The sequence below is a fragment of the Cynocephalus volans genome, chromosome 2, assembly GCF_027409185.1.
Source record: "Cynocephalus volans isolate mCynVol1 chromosome 2, mCynVol1.pri, whole genome shotgun sequence".
Classification (NCBI taxonomy): domain Eukaryota; kingdom Metazoa; phylum Chordata; class Mammalia; order Dermoptera; family Cynocephalidae; genus Cynocephalus; species Cynocephalus volans.
Genome location: NC_084461.1, coordinates 121,836,327 through 121,860,470, shown reverse-complemented (window position 1 = coordinate 121,860,470; position 24,144 = coordinate 121,836,327). Strand labels below are relative to the sequence as shown.

The following is a 24,144-nucleotide window of genomic DNA, read 5'->3' as shown; positions in this document are numbered from 1 at the left end:
TCTATTTTATCTGATATAAGTATGGCTACTCCCACTCGTTTGGTTTGCATTTGTATGGAATATCTTTTTCCAGCCCTTTACTTTCAATCTATGTTTATCTTTAATAGTTAAGTGAGTCTCTTATAGGCAGCATATTATTGGGTCTTTTTTTTTTTAATCCATTCATCCACTCTATGTTTTTAAATTGGAGAGTTTAATCTATTTACATTCAAGGTTACTATTGATCTGTGAGAACTTATTCCTGCTGTTTTGTTAATCATTTTCTGGTTGTTTTGTAGATCCTTAATTTCTTTCTTTTTCTCTTATTATTTACCTCCATGCATTGGTGGTTTCCTGTGGTACTAAGCTTTGCGTTCTTTCTCCTTTGTGTATCTTCTGTAATTTCTCCTTTTTTGTGGTTACCTTGGGGCTAACACAGAGAGTCTTGTAGTTATAATAGACTACTATAATAGCAACTTAGCTTTGGTCACATACAAAAATTCTAGACTTCCCCTCCACCACCAATTTATATTTTTGTTGCCTTAATTTATGTTTGTGTCTATTATATATTCCTTAGTTAGCAGTTATAGCTTTGGGTTTTTACCTTTTTTTTTTGGCAGCTGGCCAGTGTGGGGATCCAAACTCTTGACCTTGGTGTTATCAACACAAAGCTCTAATAAACTGAGCTAACTGGCTAGCCTGTTTTTTGACTATTTTGACTTTAAACCTTTATACTATGGGGTTGAAGGATTTCTATAGCACTGTTACTTCACTGGGGAATTCTGAATTTGAATTATGAATTTACCATATCTGGTGAATTTAGTTCTTTTTAAAGTTTTCATGGTAATAATTATTGTCTTTTCATTTCCAATTCTAGCACTCTCTTAAGCATTTCTTGTAAGGTTGGTCTAGTAGTGATCTTCAGCTTCTGCTTTAAACTTCATAAGTTTCTTGCCAGTCTTATGTAGGCTTATGATTTCTCTGTATGTGTGCTTATGTATTTTTAAGCAAACTGTTATTCAATTGTACCTAGTTTTGTTTCCTTTAAAAAAAAAAACTTTGTATTTCTCATGGTATTAAAAGTTCTTTGAAGGCATCCTTTTTAATAACTATATAATATTTAATCATTTATGTTTGTTTTAATGAGAATATATTTGTGTTTGCAGTGATTGTTGAGCCCATTCCAATTGGACAAGCAGCTAAGGACTATTTAAATTTATATGTAACACCAACTCTGCTTAAAGGACTCACAGAGCTTTGTAAGCAAAAGCCAGCAGATCCTTTTGTAAGAAATCTTTTTATTCACACTAAAGAATATTGTCTATAGTTTTCACATTTAAAACATTGTATTCTTTGAAACAGTGAAAGTATTATGAGCCTTTTTAAAATAAGCATTTTTAAAAACTTTTATATACATTTTAGATACTTCTTTATGTATAACTATTGATTATTTATTTTCTTGCTGTTTTCATTCTTAAAAAACATTGCTTCTAAATACATTTTTTTTTTTCTAAAGATGACCGGTAAGGGGATCTTAACCCTTGACTTGGTGTTGTCAGCACCACACTCACCCAGTGAGCAACTAGCCATCCCTATATGGGATCCGAACCCATGGCCTTGGTGTTATCAGCACCACACTCTCCTGAGTGAGCCACGGGCCGGCCCTGAAATACATTTTTATTGATTGCATCCTTCAGTTGCTGAACATTGCTTTTGTGTATAATTTAAATAATCATAAGTGATAAAATTAGAGATATGCTTGAATTTGTTCAACATTTTTGTATCTCATGATGTCTAATTTTTTTTTCTTTGATGCCTCAACATTGCTCAGTTAGGTGAAGGAATGGTTGGGTAGGAGTAACTAGGATGGTTGTCCAGGGCCAAAATATCATCCTGGGTCCCCCTCCACAGGCATTGCTACCCATCTGAAGACTCTCAAAGATAATTAAGGAAGTTTATCTCAATACCAGCCCTACCAAAATTAGAATCTCTAGCCTCTCTTAGTGTTCTCAAAAGGAATCCCTTTGGAAGGTGAAAGATTTAATCTCTCCTACTAACTTCGACATTTTCACCAAACAATAAAATAATATAGGCAGGTTGTTTCTTTTAAAACTTTTTTTTCATTATGAAAGTAATATATGTTTATTGAATAAGAAACCTGCAACTACTACAAAATGTAGAGAAAAGAAGAAAAAGATACCCCTGGTTCCATTTCCTAAACGTGGTCTCTGAAGTCCTCTTGCCTGGTTTCAACTCTGACTCCAGACATTTAACCTCTCTCTGAGTCTCTCCATTGGCATCAGTCAAATGTGGATATGTTAGTACCTACCTGTCTAGTAGGGTTGTTGTTAGAATTAAATGTATAAATGAATGTAAAATTTTTAGTCAAAGTGTCTCTTGTATAATAACTGCTCAAATATTAGCCGATGTTATTGTTATTTTCTTTCCAGCCATTTTCTTTTGCTAAGATTTTAACTTTTATATGACATTTTTTTTTAATGTGACATATTTATATAACATTTATTTTTTTTATTTTGGCAGCTGACCGGTACAGGGGTTGAACCCTGGACCTTGATGTTATCAGCACTATGCTCTAACCAACTGAGCTAAACAGCCAGCCCAAACATATGTTTCATAAATATTGCCATGTTTAATATGTATTTTATAGAGAATATTTTAATAGTTACATTTTTAATAATTACTTTTACCATTCTTCTTTTGCTCTTTGAGTTGTTTGCTATTATAAATACTCTAACAATAAACATCTTTGAGTGAATGAGATTTTCACACATTTGAGAGTATTTCCTTTGAAAAGAGACCAGTAAGTGGAATTATGATTCAAAACATATGAAATTAAAATTTTTTGGTCCTTAAAGAACTTTTTTTTATTAATTAGTTTTTTGAATAAACAGTATTTGAATATGGTTTAAAATTCAAAAGTTATAAAAAGATGTATAGTGAAAACTCTCCTTCCCATTCCTCTTCTTCAACCACCCAGTTGCACTCTTTGGAGTCAGTCACTGTTTCTGGCCTCAAGTATATGCTTTCAGAGAAAACTATACATGTATAAGCATATATGTTGATATGTTTTTAACACATACACGTACAAATGTTAGCTACTAAGTATAGTATTTGATACTTTTTACCTTATCCTCTTAATATACTCTAGTATTATAAATTATTAAAAAATACCACAAACAAAATTTCTTCATTTTGAAAAAACAACTCATAGTATTCTGTTATATGTATGTTATACAATTAATTAGTCCCATATAGATGATTTAGTTTGTTTCTACTCTTGTTATTACAAAATACCACAATGAATATTTTCATTCATATGTCAGCACACTGTACATCTATTGAATAAATTCCTAGAAGTAGAAATGCTGAGTGAAAAAGAATGTTATTTTGATGTTTTTAATGTGCATATTTTTAGTTTGAGTAAATATTGCCAAATTACTTTTTGTAGTGGTTGTACCATTTTATACTCCAATCAAAAGCAAGAGTACCTGATGTGTTTTTAAGCTTTGTGTTTTCTGCCAATCTGATAGGTGAAAAATGGTGTCTCCTAGTTTAATTTGTTTTTCTTTTATTATGAGTTTAATGAATGTCTTTTTATATATGCTACTTAAAGCCATTTGCTTTTCTTTTTCTGTGAACTTCCTACTCATGCTGTTTGTCAATTTTTCTTTTGGGTTTTATGTCTTTTTCTTATTGTGTGGGCTCTCTATATGTTTAGGAAATTAACCTTCTGTGGTTTAGTAGATTTTCTCATTTCTCATTTGGCTTTTGCTTAATTTTAATGTTGCTGAATTTGTGACTTTTGGGTTTCTGGTCATATTTAAAGATGTTTTTCTGCTCTAAGATTGTAAAAAACATTCTCCCATGTTGCCTTCTAGTATTTTTTATGTTTTCATTTTTTTACATATTTATCTTTGATTATCTGGAATTTATTCTGCCATAGCGAGTAAGGTAGGAAGCCACATTTTATTTTATTTTCTACTTGGTTACCCAATTGACCAACACCATGTATTGAACAATCCATACTTTCCTCACAGATTAAAGATTCCACTGTTAACATGTGCTAAGTTCCTGCATATGTGTGACTTTATTTCTGTATTTTTTCCTGTTCATTTTCAAGTACCACACTGTTTTAATTACTAAGGCTTTATAATATATTTTAAAACCAGGTAGTTCTAAACTTTGCAACTACTCTGTTTTTTTCAGAATTTTCTTGACATTTTTTACATTTTTGTTTCTAATGTGAATATTTTTGGGCCACGATATATACTGTCATATTGCTTTCTTAAAGGGCCATGCCAGTTTACACTATGATTAGTAATATATAATTCCCTTTTCATCCCATCTACATTAGTTTTAGTTGGGGGTTCAAAACACTAGGGTGGGGCTAATTTGATAATGGTCAAAACAGGCAAAAGAATTGATTGTTTTAACTTCTGTGTATGTATTCACTGGTGAATTAAACATTTGCAAGTTGGATTTCCTCCTTTGTGATTTATCTGTTGGTCTTTTGTCCACTTATCTGTTGGGGTTTTGTAAGAATTCCTTATATATTAGTTATATCAACCTTTGGACATGTTGTTGTAAAAATATTTCCCTTTTTATTAACCTTCAAATTTGCCTTTTAAAAAGTATTTAATAAGTGAAACCTTGATTTTTTCCCCCCTTATTGTGAATTTTGCTTTACTATCTAAGTATAGAAAGTTTTATTCTATCCAGTGTTTTGCTAAATATTTACTTTTGTTTTCCTCTAGAATCTTTATATTTAACTTTCACCTTCATCTGGAATTTATTTTTGTATATAGCATAAGATGAAGATCTAAACTGATTTTTTTTTTCTGACCAGTTATCCTTGTATGTTGATTTATAAAGCCTGATTTATCACATATTAAATTCTCTATCTGGGAATGTATTCTGTTACATGAATTTGTATGTTCTAACAATGGTATCATAATGCTTTTAGCATTATTTTCAATACTTCTGTATATACCTGACAATCTTTTGTTTGTTTGTTTTTACTGTGGTAAAATATATATAAATAAAAGTTGCCATTTGAACCATTTTTTAAGTATACAATTCAGTGGCATTAATTATATGCACAATATTGTACAACCAACACCATTACCTATTTCCAAAATTTTTTTATTGCCCCAACAGAAACTCTGTAATCATTAAACAGTAGCTCTCCATTCCCCTCCTTCCCTCAACTCTTAGTAACCTCTACTACTTTCTGTCTCCATGAATTTGCCTATTCTAGATATTTCATATAAGTGGAATCATACAACATTTATTCTTTTGTATCTGGCTTATTTCACCTAGCATGATGTTTTTAAGGTTCATCCATGTTGTAGCATGTATCGGAATTTTATTCCTTTTTATCACTGAATAATATTTCATTGTATGTATATATGACTTATTGTGTATCCATTCATTTGTTTATGGACACTTGGATTGTTGCTACTTTTGGCTATTGTGCACGTGTTGCAGTGAACATTTGTGTACAATTATGTTTGAGTCCCTATTTTCAATTCTGTTAGATATATACTGAAGAGTAGATTTGCTGGGTCATATAGTAGTTCTGTTTAGCTTTTTGAGGAAGCACCAAACTGTTTTCCACAGTGGCTGCATCATTTTATATTCCCACCAGCAACATATGAGAGTTCCAGTTTCTCCATTTCCTGGCCAACACTTGTTCTTTTCTGTTTTGTTTGTTTGTTTGTTTGTTTATTTGTTTGTTAGTTTTGGTGGCTGGCCAGCACAAGGATTCCTTGACCTCGTTGTTATCAGCACAGTGTTCTAACCTACTGAGCTAACCAGCCAGCACTGTTTTTCTTTTTTAATAGTCATCCTAGTAGATGTGAAGTGGTATCTCAGCATGGCTTTGATTTGCATTTCCTTAATGACTAATAATGTTGAACATCTTTTCATGATTTTATTGGCCATTTATATATTTTCTTTGGATAAATATTTCTTTAAATTTAAATATTTTGGGCCAGCCTGTGGCTCACTTGGGAGAGTGTGGTGCTGATAATACCAAGGCCAGGGGTTCAGATCCCTATATAGGGATGGCTGGTTAGCTCACTTCAGAGAGCGTGGTGCTGACACCACCAAGTTAAGAGTTAAGATCCCCTTACTGGTCATCTTTTAAAAAAAATAATAAAATAAAATAAATAAATAAATAAATAAATTCAAATCTTTTGACCATTTTTAAATTGGGTTGTCTTTTTGTTGAGTCATAGTTCTTTATATTTCTAAACATTAAGCCCTTTATCAAATATATGATTTGCAAATATTTTCTCCCATTCTGTAGGCTTCACTTTCTTTTTTTTGTTTGTTTGTTTGCTTTGACAGCTGACCAGTATGGGGGCCTCACTTTCTTGGTAATGTTCTTTGATGTATGAAAGTTTTTAGTTTTGATGAAATTGAATTTATCTTTTTTCTTTTGTTTGTTGTGCTTTTGGTGTCATATCTAAGAATCCATTGCCAAACCCAAGGTCATGAATATTTGGTCATTTATCCATTTTCAGTTAAATTTTTATATGGTATGAGGTAGGGGTCCAACTTCATTCTTTTGCATGTGGAAATCCATTTGTCCCAGTACCATTGTGGAAGAGACTATTCTTTCTCTGTAAATGGACTTGGTATCATTGTCAAAAATAAATTGGTCATAGATGCATGGGTTTATTTCTGGACTCTTGGATCTGTTTCATTGGTCTACATGTCTATCCTTATGCCAGTACCACACTGTGTTGATTACTGTAGCTTTGTGAAGGTTTTGAAATCCAGAAGTACAAGTCCTCCAGAATTGTTCTTTTTCATGATTGTTTTGGCTATTTAGAGTTTCTTCCAATTCCATATGAATTTGAAGATTGGCTTTTCCATTTCTGCAGAAAACGCTGTTGGAAAAAAATTTTTTTTTTGGCAGCTGGTTGGTAAGGGGATCCAAACCCTTGACCTTGGTGTTATCAGCACCATGCTCTCCCGAGTAAGCTAACCAGCCAGATCAGCTGTTGGAAATTTGATAGGGACTGTGTTGAATCTGTAGATTGCTTTGGGTAATATTGACATCTTAAAAGTATTAAGTCTTTCTGTCCTTGAACACAGAATGTCTTTCTATTTATTTAGGTCTTTTACAATTTCTCTTAGCAATGTTTTATAGTTTTCAGCAATATGTCTTTCACTTCCTTGGTTAAATTTAGTTCTAGGTGTTTTTTTTTGTTTGTGATGGTATTGTAAATGGAAGTGATTTCTTAATTTCTTTTTTAGACTGTCATTGCTGATGTATAGAAACACAACTGATTTTTGTGCGTTGATCTTGTAACCTACAACTTTTCTGAATTAGTTTATTAGCTCTAGTAACTTTCTTGTGAATTCTTTGAGGTTTTTTTATATATAGGATCATGCCATCTAGTAATGGAGATAGTTTTGCTTCTTTCTTTACAATTTGAATTCATACTTGACAATCTTGTATAATTTAAATCATAGAGTTTCAATTTTTAATGGTCATTTTCTTATTTTTAAAGTGATTTTGAAAATTAAGTTTCCAATTGATATAGTACTTATTGAAAGGAAATATTTAAATATTTATTAACTTAAGGGCTTTTTTTTTCTTCTTTTTTCCATAGACTTGGCTAGCTGATTGGCTGCTGAAAAATAATCCCAACAAACCAAAACTTTGTCACCATCCAATTGCAGAAGAACCTTATTAAGGTCAAGTCTTCCAAAGAACAAATCACAAACTATCTTATTATAAAAGGATATGCTTCTACTTTTTTAGAAAACATCATTTCTAAGGGCTTTAGTAACTACACGTGAAATAGATTATTTCTTAAAAATAAGTGTTAAAGGAAAAACTGTGTTCTGTTAAGCAGGTAACATTATGTAAGGTAAAATATAGACTTAGGGTATGATGTTAATAATGATGTAACAAGTAATAAATGACTAATGTAAGATGTTGCTGGATTATTTTTATTAAGTTAAAGAAGTAAGACATGAAAATTTAGTTATACATTTTTCCAAGCACATATCCTATATTTAGATGCATAATTAATGCACAGTTGAAACAATCTAGTTAAAAAGGGGTAAGTATATGAATATTTGGCACAAGGAGAATGGTCGGAACCAAAGGGTGATTTTAACTAATCACTTACGTAACTATTTCTTCAACATTAATAAGTGCCCTCCAAGGGTGGCCAAAGAGTAGGGTGACAGCTCATCCTTATTTGACTGGGACTTTCCTGGTTATATCACTGAAAGCCCTGCGTCCTGGGAGCCCCTCAGTCCTCAGCAAAATGAAGTGATTAGTCACCCTACCAAATAATCCTTAGGTTAATATTTCCCCAGTTCTGTTTTTGTGATAAGATATTAGTTTGAAAAAGATGTAAAATTCTGTTCTTAAATTTTAATTTACTAAAAAAAAAGAATATAAGTTATAAAATACTTTTGTTAAGAGTAAACATTTAAACTGGTTTTATCTCTTCAAAAAGTCAGTGTCAGTATAAAACAAAAAGTGGAGATGGGGAAGAATTGTTCTACATTAAAAGAGGCTAAGGAGACATCTTAACCAAATGCAATGAGTGAATTTTGATGGGATCCTGATTTTAAAAAATCTATAAAAGATCTTTGGGAGACAGCTGAGGAGATTTAGATATAGACTAAATATTAGATGATATTAGGGAATAATTGCTAATTTTTATAGGATGAAAATATAGCCATATAAGGAAAATATTATTATCTTTAGGTGATACATTTTGAAATATTTAGGGATAAAATTTATGATTATTGTGACTTATTTTCAGATAATTCATATATACTTTTATATGTATAAGAGTATTTTATGCATGTATAGATAAAGCAATGTTAGCAAAATATTAATAATCGTTCAGTCTATGTGGTGGGCACACAATTGTTCTTTGGACTATTCTTTCAACTTTTCTGTATATTAAAACTATTTATATAATGAAGTTGGGGGAAAAAAGAGTAAAGATCTGGCTGTCATCACCATAATCCAGGTCAATTTTTCACATCAGTGATGGGAAGACATTCAGATATTATATGTCTCTTGATTTGATACAAAATGAAACATACTACTCATCTATGATGTATTCTAGACAAAAATGTGTACTTTAAAATTATCAAGCCTTTAGGTCGAACTCCCACCTTACAGTGATATAGGAGATAAAGTACCATCTAAAGGACACCATGAAGGGCCGAGCCCGTGGTGCACTCGGGAGAGTGCGGCGCTGGGAGCGCCGCGACGCTCCCGCCGCGGGTTCGGATCCCATATAGGAAGTCCCGGTGCACTCACTGGCTGAGTGCCGGTCATGAAAAAGACAAAAAAAAATAAATAAATAAATAAAGGATGCCATGAAGAAGTCATCAGAAGAATTCAGAAGGTGGGATGTTCTGCAGAACAGATACCTTGGTCTTTTTAACAAATTGGTGTCTTGAGAAAAGGGACTGTTTTAGATTAAAAGAGGCTTAAAATATATTACCAGGATCAATAGTTGCTTTTAGATTGGACTTGGGGTTTTTTTGATCTGTGTTTTTTTCAATTTTATTTATATTTATTTTTGTGGGGTGCAGTGTGTTGGTTCAATACATGCATATACTGTGCAATGGTTCACTTAGGGGTACATGGCATGGTTTTGTATGCATTAGTCCACCACTTCTTCCTCCTCCCCTCTCCCCTCCAGGCCTCTCGTAACCATTATTTTACTCTCTACTTCTATGAGGACCAGGACCAGTTTTTTTTTTTTTTTTTTTTTTTTTTTGTAGATTCTGCATATGAGTGAATCCATTGAGACACTTAGTGTCTTTTAATTTAGGGCATTTAATCCATTTACATTTAGAGTTGTTATTGATATGTAGGGATTTGTTTGTGCCATTTTGTTACTTTTTTTCTGGTTGTTTTGTTGATCCTTTTTTCCTGTTTTCTGATCTTACTGTCTTTGTAGTTGAGTGGTTTTCTCTAGTAGTGTGTTTGATTTCTCACTATTTTTAGTATGTCTCATAAGTTTTTGTGTTATGGTTACCATGAGGCTTACAAAAAACATGTTATAGTTATATCATTTTAGATTAATAACAATTTAATTGATATCAAAGAAAAAAGAAAAGACCAAAGCCAACTCTATGCTTTGGTGTCATTCCCCCCAACTTTTTGACATTTTGTTGTTTCAAGTTATATCTTTTAATATTGCCTATCTCTTATACGGTTGTTGTACATGTTATCATCTCATTGGATTTGTCCTTTACTCTGCGTAGTAAGTATGTAGGCGGTTTATTCACCACCCTCCCTTACGACACTGGGGTTATCTGAGAGTGTCTGTGAGCTTACTTTAGGAACGAGTTATGTCTCTTCAAATGTTTTCTTGCTGCTTCTTAGTTTCATCATCTTCTTTCAGATTGAAGAACTCCGTTTAGTGTTTCTTGCAAGGCAGGTCTAGTATTGGTGAATTCCCTTAGTTTTTGTTTGTCTGGGAAAGATTTTATTTCTCTTTCACATTTGAAGATTAGTTTTGCTGGATACAGAGTTCTCAGCTGACAGTCTTTTTCCTTCAGCACTCTGAGTATATCATCCCATTCTCTTCTGGTGTGTAGGGTTTCTACTGAGAAATCTGTTGAGAGACATATTGTGGGTCTGTTGAATGTTATGTGTTTCTTTTCTCTTGCTGCTTTCAGTATTTATTCTTTGTCTTTGGTTTTTAATAATTTGATTATGATATGCCATGGGGTGTTCCTCCTCGGATTGAATTTGATTCGTAGCCTCTGAGCTTCCTGTACCTGGGCGCTATCATCTTTCTCCATACTTGGGAAAGCCATTATTTCCTTGAATATGTTTTCTATATCTCTTCCTTCTTCCTCTCCTTTGGGTATGCCAATTATGCAGACGTTATTTCACTTGAGGGAGCCCCACATTTGCTGTATTTTTGTTTCATTTTTTTCTTATTCTTTTTCCTCTTCTGACTTGATCATTTCATATGTTTCATTTTGAGCTCATGTCTTTCCTCTTTTTGATTAAGTCTGCTGTTGGAGCTTTCTGTAGAGTTTTTCAGTTCATATAATGTATTCTTTATTTCTAGAATTTCTATTTATTTATTTGTTTATTTAATTGATTCAATTCCTTTGTCAAGTTTCTCATTCTGCTCCTGGATTGTTTTCCAGATACCATTTAATTTTCTATCTGTATTTTTTTGTGACTCCCTGAACATCATTAAGAGGATTATTCTGAATTTTCTATCAGACATTTCATAAATCTGCTTTTTCTCAGGTCCATTGCTGCTGCTTTGTTTGTTTCCTGTGGTGGTGTAATATTTCTCTGTTCTTTCTTGATCTCTGTGTCTTTATGTTGATTCCTGGGCATTTGAGGAGATTATTACCTATTCTGGGTTTTATATGTGTTCTTTGGTGGTGTTAGACCTTTATTGGTTAATATCAGAGCTTTGTATCTGGTCCATGGTTTTGTTTTGTTTTGTTTTTCAGTTCTGTGTTGGATTTTTAGCTATCACCACCACTTAGCCTCTTCATTGGAACTAATTTTTGTCCTTCGGTTAATTCCAAAGTTGAGGGAAATTCCTGTGGGAACAGCAATTGAGCCTTGTGGTTGAGCTAAATTTCTGCTTTGCTGCTGATTCTCTGAGGAAGTCTTTTTGTGTGGATCAGATTTTAATTGTTGGCCTCTTAATCATTTCTAGGTCTTGTGAGGTCAGATACCCCTGAGGTGTGTGGAAGTTCTGGCCTGGGACTGAGTCCAGCAAACTGTCCTCCCTCCCACCCCGCCCCCTGCAGTTCTATGGCCCCGATCATTCTCCACTGAGTGGGCCTATGCCTACTGAAAGGCAGATCAGCTGCCCATGCTGTGTCCCAATGTTCTCCCAGTGGGCCAGCCCCCCCGAGCCCCCCCCACACTCCAAACACTTCCAGTGAGGTGGGTCTTGCACAGGTCCCTCACAATGACTCACTGGCCTCTGGGTGGCTCCTTTCTTTGGTTGGCTATGGCCCCTCACTCCAATGTGGATCCATAGGAATCCTGTCAGTGGTCTTGCTGGCCTAGGAGCTGGTTTGATGTGCTCTGAGGCCCTTTTCTCTGCTGCAGACTCCAAACAACTTCATGCAAAGGGCTCAGCAGTGATTTTGCCAGCTCCTGCTCTGTGCGTTGCAAATTTTTCCTGACCCTCACCAAGCTGGCCCTGAAGCAGCTGAGGTTTGAAACAGTTGGAGTGATTCCTTCTCCCTCTTGCTGCAGCTTTTCCTGCCTTCACAAACTCCAGGGGTCTCTCCTCCTCTTCCCCCAAGCTTCAGCAGTCCCAGGTTAGCCGTCTTTTCTTTTTAATAGTTGTACATTGATTGATTGTGGGAAAGACTGATGCTGGGGAACATCAATTCTGCCATCTTGATGACGTCAAAAATCTAGACTCTGGTTTAAGTAGACAATTTTTCAGACAGCTGGAAAGATTTGAATCTAGACTATTAGATGAGATGAAAATTTATTGCCTTGGAAAGTAAAGATTGTTAATTGAAACATGCATGTTACATAGCAATAGGTACAGTATGCTTTCATTTAGATTAAAAAGTGTATATATGTGTGTAGAATAAGCTGTAGAAGGATACTCAAGTGTTGTTAGCTTTGATCTTTGGGTAGTAGTAGTATGCTATTTTATTTTTCTTATTTTTGCATAGCTATATTTCAAATTTTTCTACAGTTTTTAAAACTGGTTTTGTAATTTTTAAAAAAGATTAAGATTACAAAAAAATAACTGTAATGAATGTCAGCTTTAAAAAAGGGTTTGACACATGTCCTTATTAATAAACTATCTTTAAGTTGTTGACGGCCAGGATATTTTGCAACTTCTCAGTGTTGGTATTTTTCTTTATTTTTGGACTTATTCCTCCTGAGACTGTGTGCCCACTGTATTTTAAAAGCTCTTTAGCGTCAGTGTTGGGAAGACAAACCAAAATTTAAAAAATAAAGATTGATAATAGATTGCTATATTTTGAGCAATGGCCAAGAACATATAGGAAAAAGCAAATAGTCTTTACAAGGGGATTCCAGTGTGACAGCTTCGGGAGGTTATTCCCATGTTCAAAGCCCTCTTTCAGGGAAAAAAGAGCAGTATTGTGTATAGAAGAAAAATTCTGTGCTGGAAGTCAGTTCTAGTCTCCAGAACTGCCACTTTTTTTTTTTTAATGGAGGAAAATAATAGAGAAAAACAAACTAATTTGAAACACACTTTAGAGACAGAATAGACAAATGCACATGCAAATAGAATACAATATAGTTGGCCATGGGATTCTTTAATTTTGCATATATATGATGTCATTATTTCATGGGCCAGGAACTGGAAAGTGTAGCATAGCGTGAATAGGAAAATGAGAAGACTGCCTTCTTATTTACTCCCTAGGAAACTTGGAGGGGAGAAGTCTATCTTCTGATGTAATCTGTTAGGTGGTACCAAAGTACTATGCACACTTTTGTCGCATTTTTCTCACACTGAATGATAGTGTGGTATCCTTGTTAATCAAGATATATCACTTTGTGTAGTTCCTTTCTTAAAGGCTCAAACCAAAGAGAGCCAAAGAAGAAAGCAAGCAAGCATGCAGTTCTCCTGCAACTTGGAACTAAACAGAAATTTAGATACTTCTTTACTTCTTTAAAAGTTTGTATCTGGGGTGGCATCTAGAACCCCCCTCTTCCAGGTCTCTTGCCGGTCTTCTTGTACTTAGCCAAGAAATATCATACATGTCTAACCTGGGCATTCCTACCTCAGTTTCTATTTGGGGTGTTTTGAAGAGTGAAGTAATGCCTGAAGAAGAGAGCCCGGGGACAATAGCTTGTCTTTCCTGGGTTAAGGCTGTCATGAATCAACTTGATTTGAAAGTGTCACAGATATATTTGAGAAGTACTTACCTAGCCCAGAAGTACTGCCACTTCTTTTATGCAGTTAACTTTTTAGATTAGAACTATTTAGATTAAGCTTTAATTTTTTGATTCAACGATGGCCCAATTCTTCTATTTGCTATTTCTGTGACTTCAGTTGCTTTTCTTGGGTTCTTTATTTTTGTTAGTCCCCTCACTAATAGCATTCTCTATACCCACTTTGCACCGTTTATTTAAGACCTATAATTGCTTTCCAAAGTTAATTAAATCTCAGAAATTAACAGGCTCTTGAGAGCCTTTAACAAAGAAGTTTATAGTGATTATTTTTGGGGAACAAGGGATTTATGTAGTGTTAAAATGGAGATGGCAAGTGAATTTTTCAATTCATTTCAGCTCTGATCAACTGGCTGCCTGGAGTGCTATATTGAAGGATTCTCTACAGGCTCAGTAGAAAATTGAATTTTTTTTTTTTTTTTTTGTCTTTTTGTGACCGGTAAGGGGATTGCAACCCTTGGCTTGGTGTCGTCTGCACCACGCTCAGCCAGTGAGCGCACCAGCCATTCCTCTATAGGATCCGAACCCGCAGCAGGAGCACCGCTGCGCTCCCAAGTGCCGCACTCTCTCAAGTGCGCCACGGGGCCGGCCCGAAAATTGAATTTTTTTTTTTCCTAAAAGATGACCAGTAAGGGGATTTTAACCTTTGACTTGGTGTTGTCAGCACCACGCTCTCCCAAGTGAGCTAACTGGCCATCCCTATATAGGGATCTGAACCTGTGGCCTTGGTGTTATCAGCACCACACTCTCCCAAGTGAGCCACAAGCTGGCCCGAAAATTGTATTTTTATCAGTTGGCAATTCCAGCTGTGGAAATGGGAAGAAAGTGGGGTGGGATTTGGGTCATATATTTGCCATCCTGCTTTAAAGTGGGGACTTTTATTAATATCAGCTGAGTGAACATGTCTTTAATATAAGTTCTGCCACAAATTTGACCTTTAAAAAAAATGTTTACTTCTAATGGTAGAGTCCAGTGATTTCTGGCAATTTTAGATAGAGGTTGTTTTCTTCCACTTCAGCAAAGGACATGACTAAAGAAAAGGATCTTTGTGAAACAGTCATGCATTTGCTTTCCTATTAATTTAATTAGATCCTTTAGTCCCTTGGAAGGGGGAGATGACTGAATAAAATGTCTCTTCCTTTCCTACTTCCACAGTGACCCAAGAAAGTTTCTTCCCCCATCCAAATCAAGGGTTGATGACACTGCTGTGATTGATGCCTTTTGTTCCCAGACCAAATTGTTTTTTATAGCCCACCCCCTGCCAGCACTTTCCAAAGTGCCATTGCCATCAGCTCCGGAGGGAGTCCCTTCTTCAGGCTTCCTGGGCAGCAGCTGCACTGTGATGGCAGGGAGCATAGAATGGGAGGAGAAAGCAGCTTGCAGACAAATGGGCAGCTAATCAGACCAACAGCCTCATCACTAGAACCATAAAAAAATTCCATTTCTCTTTCTTTTTTTCTTTTTTTTTTCCGACTTGCCTTGTCTGCATTTCTTGGCTGAGATGGAGAGAATGCTCCTTGAAAAAGTTATGGCTTCATAAGATCTGTCAAAGGCAGCTCTGTACCCCACTCCTTTTTTCTTTCTCAGTTGTGCTCATTCAGCCCAACAGTTGTGAAATCACTACAGACCTTACAGATATTAAAAGGAAAATTAGATGATATTATGAATAATTTTATGCCAATACATTGGACAAACTAGATTAAACAAAGGCCTTTGAAAATGCTTACTTAATTAGCATTCTCGATGGTTCTGCTAGGAGCTGGTTATTTTTCAGCACAAGTTATCTGAATGTGGGATGGAGAGGGTTAAGATGTTTTATAATAATAAGCACCTCCATCTTGGAAGAGGGGCATTAATAAATCTTATCTTAATCAGGTTTGTAAAATCCTGATCCTTCTGGGTGGCCTTTATGTTGTAGCTAGAATGATAAACTCTGGACTTTATCTAGTGTTTCTGGTCCTTGCCAATGTGAGAACATCTCACACACATATATATGTGGTTAGTGCCTCCTTGCACCATAAAATTGTTAGACAAGGACCAATAAAAAGCAGTCAGTCTACAATGAAGTCGAAGCTTTGGAAACAAGTATATCCTTTTCAGTGGTACTTGCTTTTATAATGTGTCACTTAGCACATGCACTGTGAAGAATTAGTCATGCCAGACTCCTAACCATCCAATAACTGGGTACAGACTAAACATCTCAGATGAAAATTTTTAGTCTTTAAAGCTTCAGTCTTTCAAAGCTCAAAATGAAGTACTATATCTAATAGGACCCCCAATTGTTAGTCTAGTTTAACTTGGCCAATTTGTATCTTTTAGAGATACAGGTTCAACACATAAATGGCAAACCATTATTAATTTCTTCATGCCTGTCATGGATGGCTTGAGAAAATGTAATATTTGAAGCCACTGTGATCTTTGTGGTAAGAAACACAATATATAATTAAGTAAAAATGTAATTTATTAGGGTATTATTCCATTGGTAAAATCACATTGTTACATCTCTCTTACTGTCACTAAAATGCAGAGTCCCAACCTGAACACGCTATAGTATATAGGACCCTTTGTCTAGCTTCTTATAGGTTCTGGGTGCCCCTTCAGCTCCTCTCTGGCTCTTCAGTAGTTACCTAGCTCTAAGGCCTGACCCTAGGCCCTCCTAAGCCACCTGAGCTGTCGTTTTTGCTGGATTCCATGCCCTTGCGTCTTCTTATAATACTTTTTTCCTTTTCTTCTTTGTAACTCTCTTTTTAAAATCTCTTCATCTTGTTTCCTGTTTTTATCTTGATTATTTCTCTTCATCTTTATCAGTGTGTTCAGAATACACCTGACCTCCACATAGCTGCTTTAAAGATTTGGAAATTATGAAGCATGTTACAGAGTAGAAAACAGTGTACTGACATGGTTTGTTGCTGTTCCGGTTGGCCAGGGGACTCAAGTTGAATGGACACTGGCTGTATTGAAAACAGATTTCCTACTTCCATTGGGTAGCTAGGTTTCAAATTAATTCTCTCTACTTTGTGACAATAATTACTTATTGAGTATGTAGTGTACTCCTAATATGGTGAAAAAAAAATTTATGTTTATGTTAGTCTGGCAGTTAGGGCCCCACACAGACTTGCCAGTGCTTATCTTTCTAAACTTGTCTCCCCAGAATGTGCCTCGATGGAGAGTGGTTTATTTGCTCACCTTGCTCATTCCTATCCTTTTTTTTTTTTTTTTTTTTTGGCACATGACCAGTACTGAGATCCCAACCGTTGACCTTGATGTTATATAACACCACACTCTAACCAACTGAGCTAACTGGCCAACCCCTCCTATCTACACTTGCCAAAGCCATTCTCTTCCTTTGCTCCCACTTCTCCACATTAAAAACACTGGAAGACCCTCACACTCTTTTGCTTATGCAATTTCTAGCCTAAGAGATGATTTCCTATAATTTTGCTCTAGTACATGGTTGTCTCTTGTGCCTGCCAGCTACTCATACTTAATTTCTGACTTGTCTGGCAGTTAATAATATACTCACTTGACATAATATACTGGACAGTACATTATGAAATGGTTTAGCATTTGGCCTTTGGAGGCAGCAAAGCAGTTTTTATCGTAACTCCGTGACTTGCTAGCTCTGTGACCATGGAAAAAGTTGCTTAATCTCATGGAGTCTCAGTTTCTTTATCTATAAAATGAGGGTAATGATAGTACCCACCTCGCAGGATTGTTGTGAGAACTAAATGTGATAATATATGTAAAAGTACCTAACTGTGCCTGCTGGCACAGAGTAAGCAATCAATGTTAGTTATCATTATTTACCTCCAGTATTTTGATTCAACTTATTTGTATTAGATTATGTTCCTATCATTATGGAAGGATTACTATCTATTGTTGCCTATTATATGCTAAGCACTGTGCTAGGCACTTTTTCTTAGTTAATTCTCACAACAATCCTGAGGTTAGAGTGATTTGATCCAGAGGCCTTATCTAGAAATTAGTAGAGCCAGGATATTGAGCTGTCTTTTGTTGTAGGAACCTCATCCATGAACCTAGGATGGGTGAGTAAAAGATGTATTTCCTTCCCTACAGAACTTTATATTTGGTCTAAAGCCTTTCCACTATTTCATGGTGCTTTTTCACAGATATGGGAAATTTCTTGTTTTTTTCACAAGGCTAACTAAGTGTTGTATACAAACTAAATTCATTCATTTAATGGATTTATTGTGTATAAATCAATGAAGTGGAACTTGGGGATTTATTCAGTTTATGCTATTGCCTTTTGTGGCTGACAATCACAGGTTCTCTTCCTTTATTACTCAGAAAGTACCTCCAAATCCCTTTTCATTCATCATATCACCCTTACACTTAAACACTACTTGCTCTTGCTTATATTTATGCTTCGAAGAAAGCTTTCCCAATTAATTTGAAACCATCTAATCCAACCCCTTCATTCATAGTTGAAGCAAACAAGGCTCAGGGTGGCTAAGAGACATGCCCAAGGTCACACATCAAGCTAACAGCTGAACCTCAACTAGATCCAGGTCTCTGGCTCACATTCAGAATGCCACTCATTATACCAGGAGCCCCTTGAAAAGCAGCACTTGAAAAGGTTGTTGCCATAAACAGTTAAAAACCTCTACTTGCAGGTGTTAATTTAATAGTAACCCCCTTTTATGTACAATATTAAAAACAAGCACAAAATTCAAATTAGTGAAATCTAACCATTAGACTATATGTACATCAAGAACATCTGACTATTGCTGGTTTATAAGCTGTAAGTTTCTAGAAAGTGGAATTAATTTATTCTGTAAGGCAACTGGCCTAGGGCATCATATGAAAATCAGAACTGTCAGGATAGAGAAATTTAGAGGCTCAGAATAGAATGTTAGAATTTGAAAAAATTTTGTGAATATCTAATGTAACCTAATCCAATCCCCTCTTTTTAAAAATTAAAAAAAGTTGTTGTATCTTTTTAGAGACTAGCAAGTGCAGTAGTGAGAACGGGGGAAAGAGTAGAATAAGGAGTTTGATCTGTAACTTACTGTGAACAATCGAGATAGCTCACTCCCTTTGAAACAGCCAACCCCTTCTTTTTATAATAAAGATTTTGAAGTTTGGAAAGTGATTTACATGGCATTATAGTAAAATATGTGGCAAAATTGCCTCCTTTGATTCCTTGAAAAAAGAACTTGTATCAATAGCCATACAAGATTACAGGAATAAATACTTTTGGAAAAATGCAACACAATCTTAAGGGAATTAAAATTAAATATTACCTTACTTTCATTTTAGAACATGAACCCCATCATTATTTGGGCAGCATCATTTGTATGAACAAATTTTCTTGGCTTTTTGATAGTCCTTATGTGTTATCAGCAAAATTGTTTCTGTTTCACCGGAAATATCAGAATTCAGAAAGATAGAAACTATGGGATTTATCTCAGCTAAATGAGAATTTAGAAGAGCTCCAGACTGTGATATATTCTAAAGTGGCCTAATTTTTCATCCTCACTATTTTCTTTATTTTGTATGGGTTGTAAAGGTATACCTACTGGAGCCCAAGAATTGAAAAAATGTTAACATGCACCCCCAGCCCCACCCCAGTTTGTGCTCACATAGGTTCCAGCCAAATTTTTTCTACCACACTATGCTACCCAGCCTGAGTCTAAAGAAATCCGGCTGAGAAGGATTATATGACACAGTGGGGAAATTCACCCACACCCTCAACCAGCCCTGTACTTCAAACTCAGGAGATTATTTAGAGTCAACCCCAGGACACTGGTGAGTGTGGGAAGCTCTCAGAGGGGTGAGGAGTGGGAGGGTGTCAGGGGCCTAAAATACCTTATGAAGCTCCCTGCCAGGCTGGCCTGGGATTAACCCATGGTTTCCCAGCCAGAGCTCTCCCAGCCGCCTTGCTTTCCTGGGGTCTCTCATGTTAATCTATGGAATTGACCAACTGAGTTTGACCGTGACTGGCTTTGTTTTGCAAAACAAAATTGGTAAGGCAGGCCTCATGCTGACTGACTGAATGGTGTCATCAACCCAATTCAAGGGGTGCCACAAAAGCAAGGAAATGAAACTTCAATTTCCTCCTCATGTTAAATGATAGCTTATCATATCGATTATAACCCTTCTGCAGCTCAGGGCAAAGTATTTTATTGCCTTTTTTGTGAAGCAATAAACCACTCTCTTCCACTTTTTCCTCTAACCCCCACCCCCACTCCACACCTGACTGATTAAGAGTCATTGGAAAGGGCTGTTCACTGTTGTCAATGGTCAGAGAACCCAAAACCTCCTTTTTGCCCCTACCAACCTGTCATGATTTTACGTTTATCCTAGGAAGCACAAAATTTATTTTAAAACAACACAGAAATAAACAGAGGGGAAAAGCCATTTAGCTCCTCTCACCACTTAGGTGAGCTTTGCTTCAGTTCTGGTGAGAGACGCCTGATTTGGGCAATCACTCAGTCAGGAGAGACCCTCCCAAGGAACAACGAGACCACGGCTTCGGATGCAATTAGCAAGAGGTTTTATTGAATACACGGGTACCCGGGCGGCTCAGTCTCTCGGTGGACTGGCGCGCCGAGCAGAGTTTTTGAGCTTGTTTTATAGCAAAAAGCGCGGGTACAGAAGCGAGAAGCAAGGTAATTGGTCGGTTTAAACAAAGCCAGGGAAAAAGCGCGGGTCATGTGGGAGTTCTTGAAACAGCTGAAGGGCGCCCTGGAAACTGCTCTGGGAGGCCTAGTGCAAGCTGATAACAGAAGCTGAAAGAAGCGAGTTAATCACTTAGGGACAGCAAAAACTTTCACAGGGCGGTTTCTTCCTTAGGTTGTCTAGATACATCCAGATACAGCTCTTGGCGTTATCAGTCAGAGACAGCATAGGTGGGAAACAGCAAAGGCAGGCAGAACTTAAAATTTTTCTAAGTACAGCACAATTTTTAACCTTCAATTTTCACCACAGGTGTTGGGGGGCTTTTAAACAAGAACACTTTTCAAACAGTAAAAATGGCATAAGCTAAATCAGTCTACCTCGCACACCCCTTTATGAATTTCTTGGCCTTGCGGAATGGCGTTACTGCGGCTAGCTTGGAAAACACTTCTTTCATTCCCCCATTTTTCTTGTGGGAAGCTCTAATCTTAGAGCGAATTTAGAGGTTGTCTTCGTTGTCTAGGGTCTGATACTTTTGTCTAAGGACCAGAATTTTTACTGCACTTACCCTGTCATTGATGAACTGGACTAACCTATTGATGATGCAGGGCCCGAGGGTGAGCAACAGAAGGAGGAGCAATAGGGGCCCGGCGAGGGTTGATAGGAGGGTAGTGAACCAAGGGGAGCTATTGAACCACCCTTCATACCAGTTTTGGTTTTTCTGGCGCTCCATCTGTCTTTTATCTAGTCTCTCTTTGAGTTTTCTCATGGAGTCTCGCACCACACCTGAGTGGTCTACATAAAAACAGCACTCTTCTTTTAGGGCCGCGCAGAGGCCTCCTTCTTTTAGAAACAGTAGGTCAAGGCCTCTTCTATTTTGGAGTACTACCTCCGATAGGGAAGTCAGCGAGTCCTCCAGCTTGCTGATTGAGTCCTGGAGGACCCGGAGGTCAGTATCCATGGCGGTCTGGAGGCTGGTTAGGCCTTGTTGGAGGTCTATGGGCCCTTTAACTAGGGCGGATGCGCCAGTACCTATACCTGCTGCGACCCCCAACCCCAGAAGAACAGCTAGGGTAAGTGAGACAGGCTCTCTTTTAACCCTGGGGTGAGGATCGTCATAGGCCTGCAACAAAGTTTCTTCAGAATGGTAATAGATGCGAGGGACCAGCTGGATCAGGATACAGAAATCTTTAGACTGATTAAAAACTGAGGTGGAGAGGCAGGGGGTGAGGCCGGTGCTGCAGGCCCACCAGCTATGGTTGGTGGGGAGCAAGTACTGATGGTTCGTGGAGGAGTTGATGGATAGGGTCTGATTGCAAAGATGCTGATGGGTAGAGGGCACCGTTCCTATGCACGACCCGTGTCCTGAGACCTCAGTGAGGGTAAGCTTTCCTTGGCCCTCCCAGCGGCACTGGGTATAGTTGGAGGTATAAGTGAAGGCCCCTCCTAAGGAGGCAACTCCTTCATAATAAGGGGGACCCAAGGCCAAACAGAGCCAGCAAGACTTCGTGGCGTCTGGGTCGGTAGCATTTAAGGCTAGGAAGGCCCCCCTCACAAGGCCAAAGAGTCTGTCGCCCGTGGTTGGAGACAGAGTGTTCAGGACAACACTTTCCTCCAGTACCGTGGGGACTTGGCTAGGAGCCGCCGAGGGTTGAGAGATGGGCGGCGCTTCCCTCGTTGGGGAAGGGGGGTTTTTGTTAGGGGGTCCTTGTTTCGCAAGGACGGAGTTGGGGCCCACTGTCTCAGCTGGCTTGCTGGTGATCTCTAACCGAATGGTCAACTGTACGCCTGGATATCCAGACACATAGAATCCCAATCCCCAGGTTTTTCCTATTATCCACTCTTTGGATTGCCGTCCTTGTTCTGTGAAATTTATTTTAAGGGGGTTACACCAGCCGGTTTTTTCACAGGTTGCCAGTAGGGCACCCCATGATCGCTCTGTGCCATTCCATTTTACAGTTATGAGGTCCCAGGAGGACGTAGGTTGCCAATAAACAGTCCCCGTGGTTTCACAACTCCATTCTTTACAATACAGGGATTCTAGCCCTCCACACCTTCTAGCTTCTGAACGGGACCGGCCATCCCGGGGACACACGTAGAAGGTGGAACTTGCCATTCTGGTCCTAGCCTTAGGGTAGCTGCATCCTATGGCTCCCCAGGTGATCTGTCTATAAGCGCTCTCATAGTTTGAGTCAGGGGGTCTGACTCTCTTAGAGGTTGATACATCGGTTTCTGGGATATCCCAGGACTCAAGACCGGCCGCCAGGGCACATACATCAGGTGTAAGAATGGGCCACCAAGTCCAAGGGGGCTGGACTTTCTCTGTCTTCCAGACAACGTTCCCAGTTTGGGACAGTACCTGCCAGGTGAGGGTCACAGGCTGGTGAGGGTTTTCACTCCAACTCGTTCTGCCGCCGCCGAAAACGCAGCTTAAGAGGATGATCAGTCTTTTCCAGCTCCCAAGACTCATCTGGTGCCGAGGGTGGTGCAGGCTTGAGGTGAGAAGCATGGACCCAGGCAGCAATACCGTCGACTTTTACTGCGGTCGGGGTGGTCAGCAACACCAGGTACGGGCCTTTCCACCGAGGCTCAAGGCTGCTGGGTCGGTGGCGTCTGACAAGCACTCGGTCTCCGACCTGGAACGGGTGGGGGATTGTCACGGTACCGGGCTTGTACACCTCCTTGATCTGGTCCCAGATCTGGGTCCTCACAACTTCTAAAGCCTTTAAATGAGTAAATAAGACAGGGAGAAAATTATCATTGGGACCCAATGTCCCTCCAGACTCGAGTATGGGGGGCGGTCCCCCATAGAGAATTTCATAAGGGGTTAGACCAAACTGGCCAGGGGTATTTCTGGCTCTGAGCAGCGCTAAGGGAAGGAGGGCCACCCAGTCTTTTCCACCGGTCTCTAAGGCTAATTTGGTTAAGGTCTCTTTGATTGTCCTGTTCATTCTTTCTACCTGACCTGAGCTCTGGGGTCTATACGCACAGTGTAACTTCCAATTTATCCCCAGTTGAGTGGCCAGTCCCTGACTTATCTGAGCAACAAAGGCTGGGCCATTGTCTGACCCGAGTACCTTAGGGATCCCGAAGCGGGGTAGAATTTCTTCTAATATCTTTTTGCAGACGGTCAGGGCCGTTTCAGTTTTGGTAGGAAAAGCTTCTACCCATCCGGAAAAAGTGTCTATGAATACCAGCAGATACCTGTTTCCATACCGGCCAGGCTTTACCTCTGTGAAGTCTACCTCCCAGTACACGCCGGGTCGATCTCCTCGTTGTCTCTTTCCGATCTCTCGGTAGGTTGGGACCGCATTAGTCATGACACAAGCCTGACACCGACTGGTGACCTCGCGAACTACAGACTGGAGGTTCGGGATGAGGAGGCTGGTGCGGTTTACTAATTGGAGAAGCTTTTCTGGTCCTAAGTGTGTCAACTGATGCAACCGCTGAATAAATTCTTTCCCCTGGTCAGGGGTGAGCTCTCTTGGCTCGGCCTTAACCTGGGCGGGTTCGATTAGCTCTTGAGGTTTTGTAGTTTCTGCCAGCACTCTGGTCGACAGGGCGGCTTGTTTTGC

General features: G+C 38.0%; 1 protein-coding gene across 1 annotated transcript in view; it reads left to right on the top strand.

The window, feature by feature from the left end:
- NME5 (NME/NM23 family member 5) overlaps positions 1-7,709 on the top strand; it is a 29,132-nt gene extending 21,423 nt beyond the window's left edge. Inside the window, exons 4-5 of the mRNA XM_063084481.1 lie at positions 1,146-1,264; positions 7,626-7,709. Coding sequence (XP_062940551.1) covers positions 1,146-1,264; positions 7,626-7,709 — 203 coding nt within the window. The remainder of the gene's footprint in view (positions 1-1,145; positions 1,265-7,625) is intronic.
- The last annotated feature ends 16,435 nt before the right edge of the window (positions 7,710-24,144 follow it).